The sequence below is a fragment of the Colletotrichum aenigma genome (assembly GCF_013390185.1).
Source record: "Colletotrichum aenigma strain Cg56 chromosome Unknown KSG_Cg56_contig05, whole genome shotgun sequence".
Lineage (NCBI taxonomy): Eukaryota > Fungi > Ascomycota > Sordariomycetes > Glomerellales > Glomerellaceae > Colletotrichum > Colletotrichum aenigma.
Genome location: NW_023500911.1, coordinates 966,807 through 981,351, shown reverse-complemented (window position 1 = coordinate 981,351; position 14,545 = coordinate 966,807). Strand labels below are relative to the sequence as shown.

General features: G+C 58.7%; 4 protein-coding genes across 4 annotated transcripts; 3 read left to right on the top strand and 1 right to left on the bottom strand.

The window, feature by feature from the left end:
* Positions 1-218: 218 nt before the first annotated feature.
* Positions 219-2,836, top strand: yanR (Transcription factor yanR; the record flags this gene model as incomplete). Its single annotated transcript, XM_037323163.1, has 6 exons — positions 219-584; positions 980-1,062; positions 1,113-1,727; positions 1,786-1,895; positions 1,944-2,645; positions 2,742-2,836. The coding sequence occupies 6 exons, from the start codon at positions 219-221 to the stop codon at positions 2,834-2,836; spliced, it is 1,971 nt and encodes a 656-aa protein (XP_037177540.1).
* Positions 2,837-5,022: 2,186 nt separating this feature from the next.
* Positions 5,023-7,381, top strand: CGCA056_v007914 (uncharacterized protein; the record flags this gene model as incomplete). Its single annotated transcript, XM_037323162.1, has 3 exons — positions 5,023-5,104; positions 5,159-5,229; positions 5,282-7,381. The coding sequence occupies 3 exons, from the start codon at positions 5,023-5,025 to the stop codon at positions 7,379-7,381; spliced, it is 2,253 nt and encodes a 750-aa protein (XP_037177539.1).
* Positions 7,382-8,139: 758 nt separating this feature from the next.
* Positions 8,140-9,234, bottom strand: scn1 (Cut9-interacting protein scn1; the record flags this gene model as incomplete). The annotated part of the gene is made up of 1 exon (XM_037323161.1): positions 8,140-9,234. One exon carries the CDS (start codon positions 9,232-9,234, stop codon positions 8,140-8,142), a length of 1,095 nt encoding a protein of 364 aa, XP_037177546.1.
* Positions 9,235-13,402: 4,168 nt separating this feature from the next.
* Positions 13,403-14,131, top strand: CGCA056_v007912 (uncharacterized protein; the record flags this gene model as incomplete). Its single annotated transcript, XM_037323160.1, has 1 exon — positions 13,403-14,131. The coding sequence occupies one exon, from the start codon at positions 13,403-13,405 to the stop codon at positions 14,129-14,131; it is 729 nt and encodes a 242-aa protein (XP_037177545.1).
* Between the last annotated feature and the right edge of the window lie 414 nt (positions 14,132-14,545).

The following is a 14,545-nucleotide window of genomic DNA, read 5'->3' as shown; positions in this document are numbered from 1 at the left end:
GACCAGCACCACAGACGCCGCGTGCCCAGACGGCGGAAACTGGAGCAGCGTCCATCGCGGAATTGGCACTTTACGACCGGCGCCGGAGGTGGGAAATTGATAGCAGGCTCGGTGTCGCGGGAGGGTTCGGTGGCATCGGTGTCAATTGATTGACTGCCGCTCGGCGCCGCTGCCGCAATCAAAAAAACACCATCACCACCATCGCCAGAGCTGTCGCGATGGCTCCCCAGGACCACCCGCCGCAGCATCAGCAGCAACCATACACGCCGAGTTCGGCCTCGACAATCTACGCATCGCCGGCTTCAGAACACGGGCGCCTGCCGCCACCGCCGACAACGAATGCGACGACACCAAATGGAGCTCTGCACCCAGGCGGAACGCCATTGTCTTCGTCAACCATCGCTGCACACTCATCCTCCCAGTCATACCCTTACAACGGCATCGTCAAGACAGAGGACAGCGTCGACGGCAACTCGGCCAGCCCGGACGGACAACTGAACGCCTCCGACGAGCCGCCCAAGAAGAAGCAGAAACGCAACAAACCAACCCTGTCATGTCACGAGTGCGTCGAGCGCAAAACGAAGGTATGTACGCATTGGCTCTCTGCCTCACGGCGCATTCAACGAGTCCATGACTCTTCCCTTCCTCGTTGCTTAGCAAGCCGAGCTTCACTCCCTGCGCTTGCTTCCCCTACCCTCCCCCGCACTCGGAGCTTCATGGTCCACCGTGGCTCTCGCAGCCGCGCCGACGCTGGCCCGAAGTCTGGACCCGGCCGTCTGTCAACCTGTCTGCTACTATTTGCAGGAGGCGGGCGCCGAGAGAGTCATGAGCCTCGCACGTGGCATGCACGCTGCCCGAACCTTGTTGGCTCCTCAGATCCCCGAGACGAGCTTTTGACAGCTTCCAAATGGGGTTTACACACCGATCCCATATGAATCAGAATGCAAGTCATGGCATGGAACGCTGACGCGCATGATAGTGCGATCGAGGGAGGCCGCATTGCTTAGCATGCATCAAGCGTCAGACAGAATGCAAGTACGCACATGTCGCGAACCTGCTCGAGTAAGTGCCCCCCTTGCCTTTGTCGAGGCTTACCGGACTGACCATCTCAGGGAAACGACACGGTCAGCCACCAATGGCCGGCGAATGACTAAACCGCCAAAGAAGAAACCTTCAGACGTCAACACGATACCCAACATCGCCGACAGGGGTCTCATTGAAGGCAGAGGTTTCACTTCCCGCGGTTCCGTTGGTTCCATCGCCTTCTCGTCGTCAACCGGGCTGCTCTCGAATGTGCCCTATTCGCTGCCGACAGCCAGCAATGTCTTTGGCATCGGCTCCGAGCACCCTTTCGCCAACTACTGGACATGTGAGGGGGGCTTGCCAGAGGTCATCTCTGTGCTGCCGGATAAGATCCAGGCAGACATTCTGCTGGCCCAGTATTTTGAGTGTGTCGACCCGGTGTACCCCATGATCCACCGGCAGACATTCTACGCGGACTATGAGCACTTTTGGAGTTTAGGCAATGACGAGAAGAACCGCGTGGATGCCGCCTTCATTGGGCTCATCTTTGTGATGCTGGCTCTGGGGACGCAGTTTGTGACGTCCACGTCGCCGAGAGATGGGAAGCAAACGGCCGAGTTTTATGCATCGGCCAGCAACCAGGCGTTACGGATGTTCTCCTATCTGAGCGCTGCTTCATTACGGTCCATCCAGGCCATGGTCTTGTAAGTCTATTGCCAAGACTCCAAAGAGATCTTGGGGGAATGATGCTGATTTAGCCAGGTTGACCTACTTCTTAATCAACGACAACCATGCTTCTGACGGGTGGGCATTCGCAGGCATACTCATACGCCAGGCCTACGCGATGGGCCTGCATCGTGATCCCAACATTGGTAAGTTACACCTGAAGTCACGCATCGAGACCTGCTAAACGCTATTAGTCACTCCCGAAGCTAGCATCTTTGAGAAGCAACAGCGCCGCAAGCTCTGGCAAGCCGTCCTTCTTCAGGACACCTTTCTAACCGTCCTCCTCTCCCTGCCCCCGTCAGCAACTCACACAGACGTCTCCGTCGAAGACCTCCTCGACGACGGCTCGGCCATTGCCTCCAGCGACCCGACAGACATTGCCTACATACGCGGATCATGGACGCTGGCCAACTTGGTCCAAGAAACAATCTGCTCGCCGCGCTCTCTCGACATGCCAATCTGCACCACCGCCCGCCACAAGTCCAAACTGGTGGCCGATTTCCGTGCCGTGTACCGGTCGTTCCCCGACGTCTTCCGGTCATGGGACTCGGACAGTCTCACATCGTTGGCAAGAACCAACAAGCGCGTCGTCCGTCAGACGCTGTTCCTCACGAGCAACTACCACCACAACATCATGCTCGTACACGCCTCCGAGTCCCCGGACGTTCCCGTAAACGTACGCGGCACGCTCGAAGCCGCGCACGAGGCGATCAACTCTTTCTTTCTGCTCTTCAACATTTTCGAACTGGAAGCCCGGGTGTGGTGGGTCTTCAACCACCGCGCCTTCCTCGAGGCGCTGTGCATCGGCAGCGTGCTCCGGGAGACGGCCAAGGACCCGGCGGCGGTGGAGGCGGCGGAGCGGGACCCGCTGTTCGTAAGGGCCAGGGCCGATATATGTGAGTAAAAACCTACCTGCCTTCCTTACCTACCCACGCGTCTTTCGGTTTGCGTGTATAATGTGGCGAAGAAGGCTGACGTGAAGATGGTCACAGCGCGCATGATTCAAATCATGGAGTTGATGGGCGAGGGGGATCAAGGGTCCGAAGTTGCTCGGGCGCGGGTCCAGGTGTTGAAGGACCTCCTGTGAGGTGGGCGGGGGGCCCCTTTTGCGCCCAGTGCTCTTACGTCGTCGTGGATGTTTTGCAGATCCCGTGGTTTTCTGTGGAGAAGGTGGGCGACGTACGGATATTGCGCAAGATGTTTGCTGATGAAGGCTGGCTGGCTGGGGGGGGGGGGGGTTGGGAGGGTTTCTGGTTTTCATCTCTTGCTCTCTCACCTGTCGCCGGCCGGGGACTGTCATTTTGCGAGATGTATTTCTTTTTCTTGGCGGGACGGGAGTTGGTTTACATTGTGTGGGAGTCGGGTCGGTGCATCATCCACTTCATGTTCGATTCCCACATCCGGGACGCGAATCTCTCGGGGTTTGTCTATTGTACACTTCTGCTGCAGTACCTACAACTTTTCAAGGGGGGGCGGACTCCTCTTCCCGGAGCTAGTGTATTGCTTAATGATAGGTTAATGAGCCTTTTCTCACGATCCGGGATCGCCACCCTTGCCTCTTCGCTCTCTCGCATCATCCATCACACCACGGCCTCCTGGGAGCAATTCGAGACGGCAAGTGAGTCGCTAGCCGCGGTGGGCGAGCGAACGACGGGGGCAACGGGCGACTGACAAACGGCAGGCGGGCATGATGGAGACTCCACCAACATTGAACATGGCCCTCCCGAGGATTGAGAGCCATTCATCTATGCAGAAGGTAGTCCGACCCGAAACGGCGTCGCCGTCCGTCAGGCGTGCATGCTTACCTTAGTTAGCATTGCAGCAGCAGCATGTCGATGGGTGCAGTACAGAACCAAAGCCGCCCGAGCCTGCGGCAACAGTGCCGAACAAGCGGGATCATTCATCGGGCGTGTCCCTTGCCTCCCTGCGGTTCCCTCGCCCTCTCGCACTCTATCAAACTCCCTTTTTTTGGCACCATTTAGCGATGCCTCTTGGGGAAGAGCACTGAGTGAAGTGGGAAAGTGGACTCGACGGACCCGGAAGCGCTAGCGTGGCCACCCCACGTCCCGGGAATGGAACCCCACCGGTTGGCAGTGTCGCGGTCGAGAGTGTCATTTTGATCCCGGCCGCTAAGCCTTCCCTTTCCCACAGCACGCGCAAGGGCAGGGAAACAGATTGAGATGCTGCGAAAAAAAGGAAACGAGACTACCAAAATCCAGTGCGTCGGCCGAGTCCATCGCATCAACCCCACCAGCCCGGTGCAGCTCCACCAGCTTCGGTGCTTAGCACCTCGTGCGGCCGTTTCCATTGGCCACAGAGGGCCTTGTTGGTCCAGTAGCGCGCGAGTGTCGTGGGTATTCAGCGTGTACGTACCGCGACACACGGGCCAAGGGACAGAAGGGACTCGTCAGCTCGTCAGCGGTCATTGGCCGGCGGTGGTCTAGCTACGCCGCGAGGATTGCGCAGCCCCAATGTCCCTGACGGTCCTTGATGTGCCCACTTCTGCCACTCTGCCACTCAACTCACTCGCTTTGCTGTAAGGTACTATGGAACGAACTGCTGCTGCTGCTGCTGCTGCGACTGACTGCGCGGCCCGGCGCTGCGCTGCCGGTGATGGGCAAGGAAGGCAAGGGCAGTGTAACTGTTTGGTGCCCCATGGACGCGTAGTCCCCTTCCCTTTCTCTGGCAAGCCTCTTTTGTCGAGTTCCATCCAAGTCGACCCCTTCTCTCCCCTTTCCTCCCCCCTCCTTCTTACTCTTTCCTCCTTCCGACAGTTAACCACTTTCAAACCAACACCAGGTTCGAAAAGTGTCAATACCCTCATTCGTTTATTTGTTTCGTTTCGGTTTCTGGAGAGTTTGGGTTGATAGCTCTGAAGAGAGTGAAGGGTGGAGGATCTATCTTATCGAGCCTTCGATCAACAAGCCGGTGTAAGACAAGCCCGACTGACCTCGCCAACCCCGAAAAGGGCACCACCACACCACCACCACCAAGCCGACGACATACGTATACATACATACCGGAAGCCGAACAAAATCCCAGGCAGCCATTCTACCATCACCTGTCTACCTTTTCTTGTTTTCTTCCTGGGGCCGACTTTTACCTTTCACCTCCCCTGAACCCCGACGACAACAACGAGCGACCCCGTTTCTCTAGGCAGAGAACTCCTCGACATACGAGGCCCCCCGATTCCACCGTGCCCCACGGGCAAACTAGAGGACTTCACGAGAAGAGGTCGCTTGTAATTCATCCGCCGTTTCAAAGTCGCCCATCATGCGCGGCCTGGCGCAAGCTCTCCTGCTCGCGCCGGCCCTGGTCGGAGCCGCTCCTTCGCGGATCGACGAGAAGGTCAAGGGTGAGTTCTTCTCAGTCATTATCATCAAGCATAGTGAATCCTAACAGTCATTAGATGCTTCGCCCTCGACCTTTGTCACCTTCGACATTCCCCCGGGCTTCAACGAGGACCATTCTACCCCTTACGTAAGTCTCGCTTCTCCAACTCATCACAGAAAACCTCGCTAACACGCTTCAGACCCTTCACCTGGAGGTCCTCGAAGCCCCCTCCCCGTGCGCCTACCCCAACATCAAGGTAAACGACAACCCCCTTTCCCAGGGCGGCCACACCCTCGGCCGCGGCACCTTCGCCGGCGACCATGACGGCTCCACCTTCATCGCCTCCTGGACCGCCACCTGCGCCGGCGACGAGCAGCTGCTCCGCTTCAACCTCGAGTCCCTCGCCGGCCGCTCCCTCGCCTCCGACGTCGCCTTCGTCGCCCGCTTCCGCCAGACCTCCCCGGCCTCCATCATCGAGGTCGCCGGCCCCGTCCGCGTCTCTACCGACCGCCCCCAGCCCCCGTCTCTCTCCCTCCCCGAGTGGGACGGCCACAGGCCCCGCCCCGGCGACGACGAGGACGGCCTCCTCGAGGACCCCCCCTTCCCCCCGCCCCCTCACCACCACGTCGGCAATCACAACGAGGCCGACTTCCACCACCCTCCTAAGCACGACGGCGAGGACCGCCCTCACCCGCCGCACGGTCATGATGGCGAGAAGGAGCACCACCCTCACCACTCCCCCGAGGCCGAGGCCGAGATCCACGAGCTCGACTGCCTGCGCCACCAGCTCCACGCCCTGAAGCACCTCATCCACGAGAAGGAGGCCCGCCTCGCCCACGAGCACGGCGTCCGCCTCCACCGCCACGCCCTCCGCGAGTGCGACTCCCTCAAGTGCGTCCTCGACACCCTCGTGCACCGCGTCGGTGGCGGTTTCCGCGGCGGCTTCCACGGCTTCGGCGGCGGCCGTCGTCACCGCGGCCCCGGCCACCACCACGGCGGCCCGCCCCCGATGTGCGGCGCCTTCCCCTTCCCCGGCGGCAACCACACCCACGGAAACCACACAGCGCCCCCGCCGCCGCCGCCCCCGGGCTTCTGCCCCTGTGGCCCCCCGCCTCCTGAGGGCGAGTGGCCTCACCACGGTCCTCCCCCTCCCTTCGACGAGCCTCCCCACCACGGCCCTCCCCACGGCGACTTTGACGAGCCCCCTCGCGGTCCTCCTCACGGCCATGGCCCCCCGCCGCCGCCTCCTCCTCCTCCCTTCAGCGAGCCTCCTCATCACGGTCACCACGGAGGTCCTCCCGGCCCGCCTCCTCCTCCCCCGCCTCCTCCTCACTTTGAAGGCCACCACGGAGGTCCCCCGGGCCCGCCTCCTCCCCCTTTCGACGGCCACCACGGCGGCCCTCCCCCTCCTCCCCCGGGCCCTCCTCCCCCCGGACCTCCCCCTCCCGGCCCCCCGCCGCCAGATGACCAAGAACACCCCCTCGGCCCTCACGACCACCACCGCCGCCCTCACCACCACGGCGGCCCCCCTCCCCCGCCCCACGGCTTCGTCCCCTTCCCCGCCAAAATCACCGCCATCCTGATCCTCCTCGTCGGCATCGCCCTCCTCCTCCGCGCCCGCCTCGCCTCCACCTCCTCCCGCAAGCAAGCCGACCGCCGCGCCCGTCGCCAACGCCGCCGCGACGCCCGCGAGGCCCGCAAGGCCGCCTTCACCGCCTCCCTACCCGCCCTCTGGTCCCGCGTCTTCGCCGCCTCCAACGCCGCCGCCACCGAGGACGAGGAGAAGCAGGCTTTTTTGTCGGGTAGCTCCCGCTACCGCTCCGCCAGCAACGCCTCCTCGCACTTCTCCGACGGGGGCAACAACGCCATGTCGCAGGAGATCGTCGAGTTCCGCAACGCAGCCTCCCTCGTCTCGGAGATGGTCGCCGCCGAGGAAGCCCGCTCCCGCCTCGCTGCCCAACAACAACAACAACAGCAGCAGCAGCAGCAGCAGCAGCAGCAGCTGGACCACTTCGCCTACCAGGCCCAACAGCGCCAGCTGCACCACCTCCAACCCCACCACCAGCAGCAGCAACACATGACCAACAACACCCCTCCCTCGCCCACCGCCGCCTTCGCAGACTACATGGTCGACGACGCCCTGCCCACCTACGACGAGGCCGCCCCCGCCGTCGTCGTCTCCGACGGCTTCAGCAGCTACACCCCGGGCTCCAGCGACTACACCCCCAGCGTCTCCGACGGCCCCGCGCCCGAGGGCATCGACGACGTGCTCGGCGAGGCTCCTCCGTCCAAGAACTGAGCAGCGGTCGTTGTGTTGTGTCTATATATATATGTGTGTTTTGTTTTATTTGTAACGTCATCGAGCTTGGGCTTTTTTTAAGTGTAGTAGAAAGATATCCGGCATTTTTTCCCCATCTAAAAGACTCCAAAGAGTCCTTGATTTTTCTATGTATATATGGGCGTTCGCTTTCTGAGCTTGTTTTTAACTGCGTGGTATGAGTATCATGCACAAAAGAGGGATGGTATAATTCCAACGGGGAGGTAGAAATCATATGTTTCAGTTGTTCGTTGTAGTCTGAGCAAACTAGCTCTGTCCAGCTTATATCTGGCGGTGACCAATTGCACTCAAAAACATTTCATGCTCAACCTCATCTGCTCAGTTATCGTGTGAGGATGGATTTCATCTTGACCCCTCCCATCTCAATATCTCAGTCCGCGATTCAAGGTCAGTTGAAGGGGCTAGAGTACATCAACTGTGAATTTGATGGCCATGTCAGATCTAAAGGTCTAGCGTCTCAAGAAGCACCACATCAGTGAGAGGCTCGATTAATGTAAATCAAGCAAAGGGCAGTTTGTGTCAAGTACATCATGGAAACAACCACGGCAAAAATCCTATTGCTCATGGCTCACCGGAACGCTCATTCTGAAATGCTGATTTTGTTGAGGAATTCTTCCGCTCTAAATCTTTCGCTGTAAGCATCTACTGTGAATGACCGCGCATGGCGGTGAGCATCTATCTCGTGACCTCATTAACACCAGCGCATGTTGGCCAGAACCTCAACCAAAAATGAACTGGCGGTAGTTCTTGCCTATGCGCGCGACGCCCTCTTTGAGCGTCCATCCCTTGATCTCGCATACCTTGCGGTACATCTCCTCGAGTCTAGCTTCCATCTCCTCACCTGCGACGTGCAGGTCGCTCTCAACCAGAATAGCGTCATCTGGACAAGCCTTGACGACCTCCACTATGCTATTGGCGTTGGCCTTGGTTCCTAGGTTAACGGCCGAGGAGAAGGAGAAGTATATCCGTGCGGGAATGGCTGGGTTAGTGTACTGCTTGAACATCTCAGCCGAACCAGAGTACGAATGAAGGCATATCCGCGGCGGGAAAGGCTTCGGCGGCACGAGCTTCCTGCCGTAGTCATCTTCATCAAGCTCATCCTCGGAATAGGGGTCCTCGGCTCCCTCGGCGACCATCTTCTTCTGGCGCCTGGTGATAACCTCCTTCTCGTGACCCTTCCAAAGGGATGCAAGGGCATCATGGAGTACACCATGAGCCTGGACGCCATGGACACTCACGGGTCGGCCTAGCTCGCCCGCGAGCGCCAGCTGAGCTTTCAGCACGGCAATCTGGTGGGGCATCTTGACACGTTGAGGAGCCAAACGACGCCCCTCGCGACCACCCGGGGTCAGGGTCTGGTCACGGGAGGACTGGTCGACGTTGGTGGTTCCTTCAGGCAGGCGGAAGGCCTTGTCAAGACCTACCTCACCGACTAGAGCAAGGGGATGATCTTGCAGACGAGCGCGAGTCTCTGCTAAAAAGGCTGACAATGAACGCGGGGCGGGCAGGGCGTCAATAAAGCTGGGGTCCTCAGGGGCGGGTGCTAGAACGGCCTGGTAGTGGCGCTTCTTTGCGTCGGGCTGGCCCTCGTGGTACGTCCTCTCAGCCACGGGCACGGTGTCGTCGAACAGCTGGTAGGAGAACCAGGGGTGCCAACCAAAGGAGGGGATCAGATGGCCTTGAGACATTTCGTCCCTTGAGCGCACACCGTGGGATGCGGCTACCTCAGCGACAAGGGACTGGTCCTGGCTGCGAGTGGCCATGACGGTTAGCGTAGCGACGCGCATGCCGATTATCGTCTCGATAGACGACATGGTGTCCGTGGGGTGGCAATGGGCATCGTAGATTCCATGGTCCCAGGGGAAAGGATCCGACGTAGTCGAGGCAGAAGTGACGGCAGTTGAGGGGTTATGATGCCCATCCTCATGTTGAAGACACATACTGGGCAGCCTTGGTGGTCGATGCGTCTAAGACGGGTGGTATCAGAGACTGTGCCGGGTTACGTCAGGCGGGGAAGGCGGGAAGCGGGAGACGGGGATCGCCGAAGGTCAAACGTCGAGGTGAAGGGCCAGTAGGATAGCAGAGGCCCCTAGGAGACAAGAAGAAGACTGCGGTAAATTGTCGGTAAAACTGGGTGTACCTCGCCGGAGAGCTGAGCTGAAGATGGAGCTATCCGTCAAAGGATTCCCGGTGCCAGTCGGTTGCCGAGAGCGGGATGGCTGGAAGCTGTAGGGCGACGCTGGGAAGCAGGGACCGGACGACGCTGGGACGGTCTAAGTCAAGCGGTTTGTATTTGCGAATACGACGGCGCTCTGGATGTGCGTGCGAGGGATGTGGTTTGCGAACGACGTCAAGGTCGTCAATGTGGACAATGGCGAGACGGCGATGATGAAAGAGACGAATGTGGGTTGTTTGATGGTCGTTGACGGATAGGCGGGATGAGAAGGAGGCTGCCACATGCAACACAGGTGAGGTGACTACCTTCCGTGGGGCATCTCGATGTCGACTTTTGCGCACTTGCTCAAGGCGCGATGATGATGGTGGTGGTGAGGGAATGAATGATGCCGTGGTCGTAGTAGTGGAGGCAGCATTGGCAGTGGCCGCGGCAGTGGCAGGCTTGCAGCCGGAGTGCGGGCAGCTGCGAGAATGAGTGAAACGGGCAATTAGTGGGGACACTGCGGAATGATGTCAAGGGGACGTGGTCTGGAAGGATCCAAGCACCTCTTCCGATCTCCCCACTCACCTACCTCCTGCCTCCTGCCTCCTGCCTATCACCTCGCAGCGCTGGTGGGCAGGAAGGGACGGACGGGCATACGGGGGAACGGGAAAGAGAGACACTCGAGACCCTTACTGCGTCGAGCTCCATGAGGCAAGGTAGGTAGGCACGCAATGTAAGACAAGACACCAACACCAACACCTCAGGGCAGGCACCCTGCCCAGCCCAGCTTCCCTCTGCCCCGTCCGGACTTTGGGAAGGCGCCAGTGCTACCGGTGCCATGTTGTCGCTGCGTGTCTCTCCCGCCCGCGACTCACTCCTCTTGCTCCTCCTCGTCTGCTTCTTCTTCCTCGCCTACCTAAGGCACCTTACCATCACATTGCCCTTCCACTGCCACCTACTCAGGCTAGATGTACCTCGGATCTCATCATCTCACCACGCAGCACCAAGACATGCTCTCAGGTCCATTGTCCTTCTGAGCCCATCTCGAAAGACAGCAACACCACAGCAACCGCTCGCAGACGTCCTGACGGTTTCGCTTAGTGCATAGCTTCGTTGCAGATTTTCTGCCCTTCATGCACAACTCGGACACATGGACAAACACCTTGACGCCCGTCGACGACTGCGTCCTCACCGGAGAGCTCCAAGCTTGCGAATCACGGCTGCGCAGTGTAAAGATGACCAAGCCAGGCGGGGCCCTCTAATGCAATCCGACGGCTCACCTCGACATCGCCAAAGGCCCGGTGTCTCATCTCGCCTTGTCAATCTATCAAAGCTAGGGCTGCGGCTAGGGGAGTCACCCCCCGGTTGCATCGTCGTGCTTCGACCTCTGCGTGGCCTGCGCTCGCTGTTCGTCGATAGCTCAATGTTCCAAGCTTGCCTGCAAGATGCAATCGCTTCTGACGATCGGCTTGTCTGCGCTACCTGTGGCGTCTGCCTTCGCAATCTGGCGTTGACTGCCATCTTGAAGAGGCATGGACCATGATGTTCCCACATTGACAGCCCCCAGACAACCGCCAGTGGACAATTCCCCGGATTATCGACGTGACACCCACAGCACTCAGCTACCAAGACACCCCGATATGCACCCCAGGAATTTGGATCGCCCCGAGGCCTCGACTGGATTTTGGACATCCCTTACGATGTCAGAGTCGCGGGGAAACCAAGACGATCTCGCCTGCCAGTCAGGGGCCGTCCTGGGGCGGCAGACGGCAGATATCGCCGTCGTTTGCCTTCAGAACGTCGGCAGCTTGAATGTTTCGCACCTACGAAGGATCTTCGCTGCTTCTGACTGCTGTTGTGAACATCGGCCCAATCTTGTCCATTCCTCAGCCACCCACCACTACCAGAAAATGCACAGCGTCAACCCTGGTCCATTGAGAGCCGTCCTGACCACTGAGAGCACTCGCACATCACGCACATAACGTTACCTCCACGCAATGAAGACGCCGAGTGGTGATGTGCCGCCGCTCCATCCATGCTCCTCGCTCGCCGGCGAGAGCATCTAACTGGAGAACCACAGAAGTTCTGTCTTTCGCCCAGGTCTGGATCTGCGGGGTGTTCTATTCGGGGGTTTGCGCCCTTGCTCTCTTCCCCGGACGCTCCACGACGCTGACCCTGGCCCTGGCACATCTGGAGTCTGGAGTCTGGAGATGCGGAGAAGTTGGGCGATCGCTTTCGGGGATTCGACCTCACCTCACCGAGAGCACCCACTCGTCGTCGTCTCTTATCTCTGTCGGCCAACTGTCGCAATTGCATTCATCGTCACTTCATACCAAAACGGCAGCTCGATTGCGAATCTGATAGCGGCATGCCGGCACAAGCTTGCTCGCACACGCACGCCTACACTACACCACACCCAACGTCCCCCCATCCCAAGTCCGGTCGCAGGGCTCTGGTCTTTCGTCACTCTCCCACCAACGCCAGGGCGGCGGTCGCATTACATGAGCATTGGCTGGCAGAAAAGACCTCAGGCTCAGGATTCTCCAGTCAGAAGGCGCATAAGTCAAGTCGCTGATTCACCCGGCAAACTCTGCTTCCCGCTTGCCCCCACGGCCGTTTCTGTCAGTCAGAAACACGTCTGTCTTCACATGGGAGCCAGCGTCCAGGAACTGCAAACTCTGTTTCCCCGGCCCCCGTCCCAGGGACAAGACTCTGATTTGAGCAGCAATATTGGACGGCCTGAAGTTTCCACAGAGTGACGACCCTTCGAATACGAAAGAGAGCACACAGGCCCTGAAAACACAAAAAAAGACAATCGCAAATTCTTTTTCCACTCACTGGCCCTTCCGAAGCCCCCGTATGTGGCCACCATAAACTTTCTGGAGTCCCCCAGCTTGAGCGCGAGAAATCGCACAGGAAAACGCCGCTGCGCTGGGTGAGCCAGCCATTCACAACAAAGCAGAGGGCCATTCCATCATCAGTCCAACCACTGGCAACTGGTGTAGTCCCTACTTGGGACCCTGTAGCTTCTGATAGCGCAAGCTCGGCTTCTCCATTTTTTCCCTCCGTGGCTACTAAAATAGCGTTACACTGCATAGAACCCTCCGACAAGACAGACCAGGACCAGGGAATGGAGGACAAGGGCGGTGCTAGGCTTTGCCGCTAGCTCCCGGCATGTGAAAGAGACAAACAAAGTGCCCGCGACGACTAGACTGCCACCCCTACCTTACCCTCCGGTGTGGTTCAGTTCAGACCCCCCTTCCATGCTGCAGCCGCTCCTGCTCATGTACTGTTGGTATTGCTGCTGCGTGCTGCAGTTACTCGCTAGGAAGCCACCAACCAACCTCAAGGTTTGAAGGTTCGCTCCCGGCTCCTCTCCGTCTCATCCCATACTCTTACAGCATACCTCCCCCCGTCCACCACCATGCCGTCCGGGTTTTGACTTTGTGTGCCCCCATTCCTCCCAGCTGCAAGCCATTCCATCGTACAAAGTCGCCAGCTGTCCGTCCAGTTACCACCTTCTTTTTCCTCGGACGCTCGTTTTTCTCTATCTTGAGAGATATTGGGAAAATCGACTGTGGGTGTTGGGGTACTACAACGGTATCGAACGATCGGACCACCGACCGAACGACTGCAAGGGGATCATACGATTCAGGTACTGGGAGATACTGGTCACAACCGGTTTCCACAACTGGCCACGCCGAACAGATAAACCACACTCCGACCAGTACACCGGGAGATTCGAGGCGATGTGGTGAATGAGGTCCGCACCGAGCCATCACCTTACACGCGCCTCTCCCCCCGTCCGCTCTACGACCGCAATCATGGCCCTCATCAACCCCATGTACGCCATTATCGTCCCCTTCCTCTTCTTGTTCACCGTCCCGCTTGCCATCTTCGCCGGAATTACGACGACGCTCGCCTTCACCGTGCTTATCTTCCGAGTCATTCTCGTCTACTTCGATCTTGCGCTATCTCTACTACCATCGTACATCACTGGACGCCCTCGGTACATGTCGTACGCGTCGAAGACTCCGTCACCCGCCAGTTCTTCTCCCTCATTAACGCCAACCCGACGCTCGGCTTCACGTCGTACCCGCCGGCCGTCCTCGGCATCGGCGCACTCTGTCGGCACGATAACGCCCATCTCGGAGTCCGGCGGGATCGGTCTCTTCCCCTCAGTTGGCATTGACCGGGACTACGAGGGTCTCGGTGGATGGCGCCTAGGAAACGGCAACGACGATGAATTGTGGACGACAATCAACTCGCGTCTTGAGCTTCCTGACCGTCAGTATCAGAGGCACCACCACCGGAGTCCCAGCGGCGGACCCACAACGCCCGGTGGTGGCGACGGTTATCTCATGATGAAGGGAGGCCGCAACAGGAGTCCGGAGAGCAATCGGGGAGGCTATGCCATGACGTCCCCAAACAGCTCTCGCGCGAGGACACCAACAAACGCATCTCACATTGCGTTTACGGCTCTTGATGGCGCCGACGGGGATTACTTCCCAAGCTTATCAGCAAAGGCTGTGAGGAAAGTGGCGGTGGCATGAAATGGGAGAACCACGTTAACTACAACCACTAATGAGTGATAACAAAAGACCAAGAATGGTTTATACAACGAGGTCACCTTCGAAAATAACGATGATGACAAAGAGAGACCCTAAAAGCGGGTGATGTAAGAGTTAACTGTACCTTTCATATGTCAGGATGGGACGTTGCGCCTTGGATGGCTGCAGACGGGGTGATGGGCGGACGGAAAGGTAGAAATGGATCAATTTATGACGGGGATGGCTAAAGAAATCAGAGGCATGGTCGGCTAGGCGTGGCCAGCTACGGAAAGGAATTTGGGTTGGTTCTTGGGAGTCATCAGGCGTCTGGCAGTATCGCATCACACATCTCATTCGTCCGAACGGACAACCAAACAAGTTCTATTACAACTGTGCATCCTGATATTTGTATCAAGT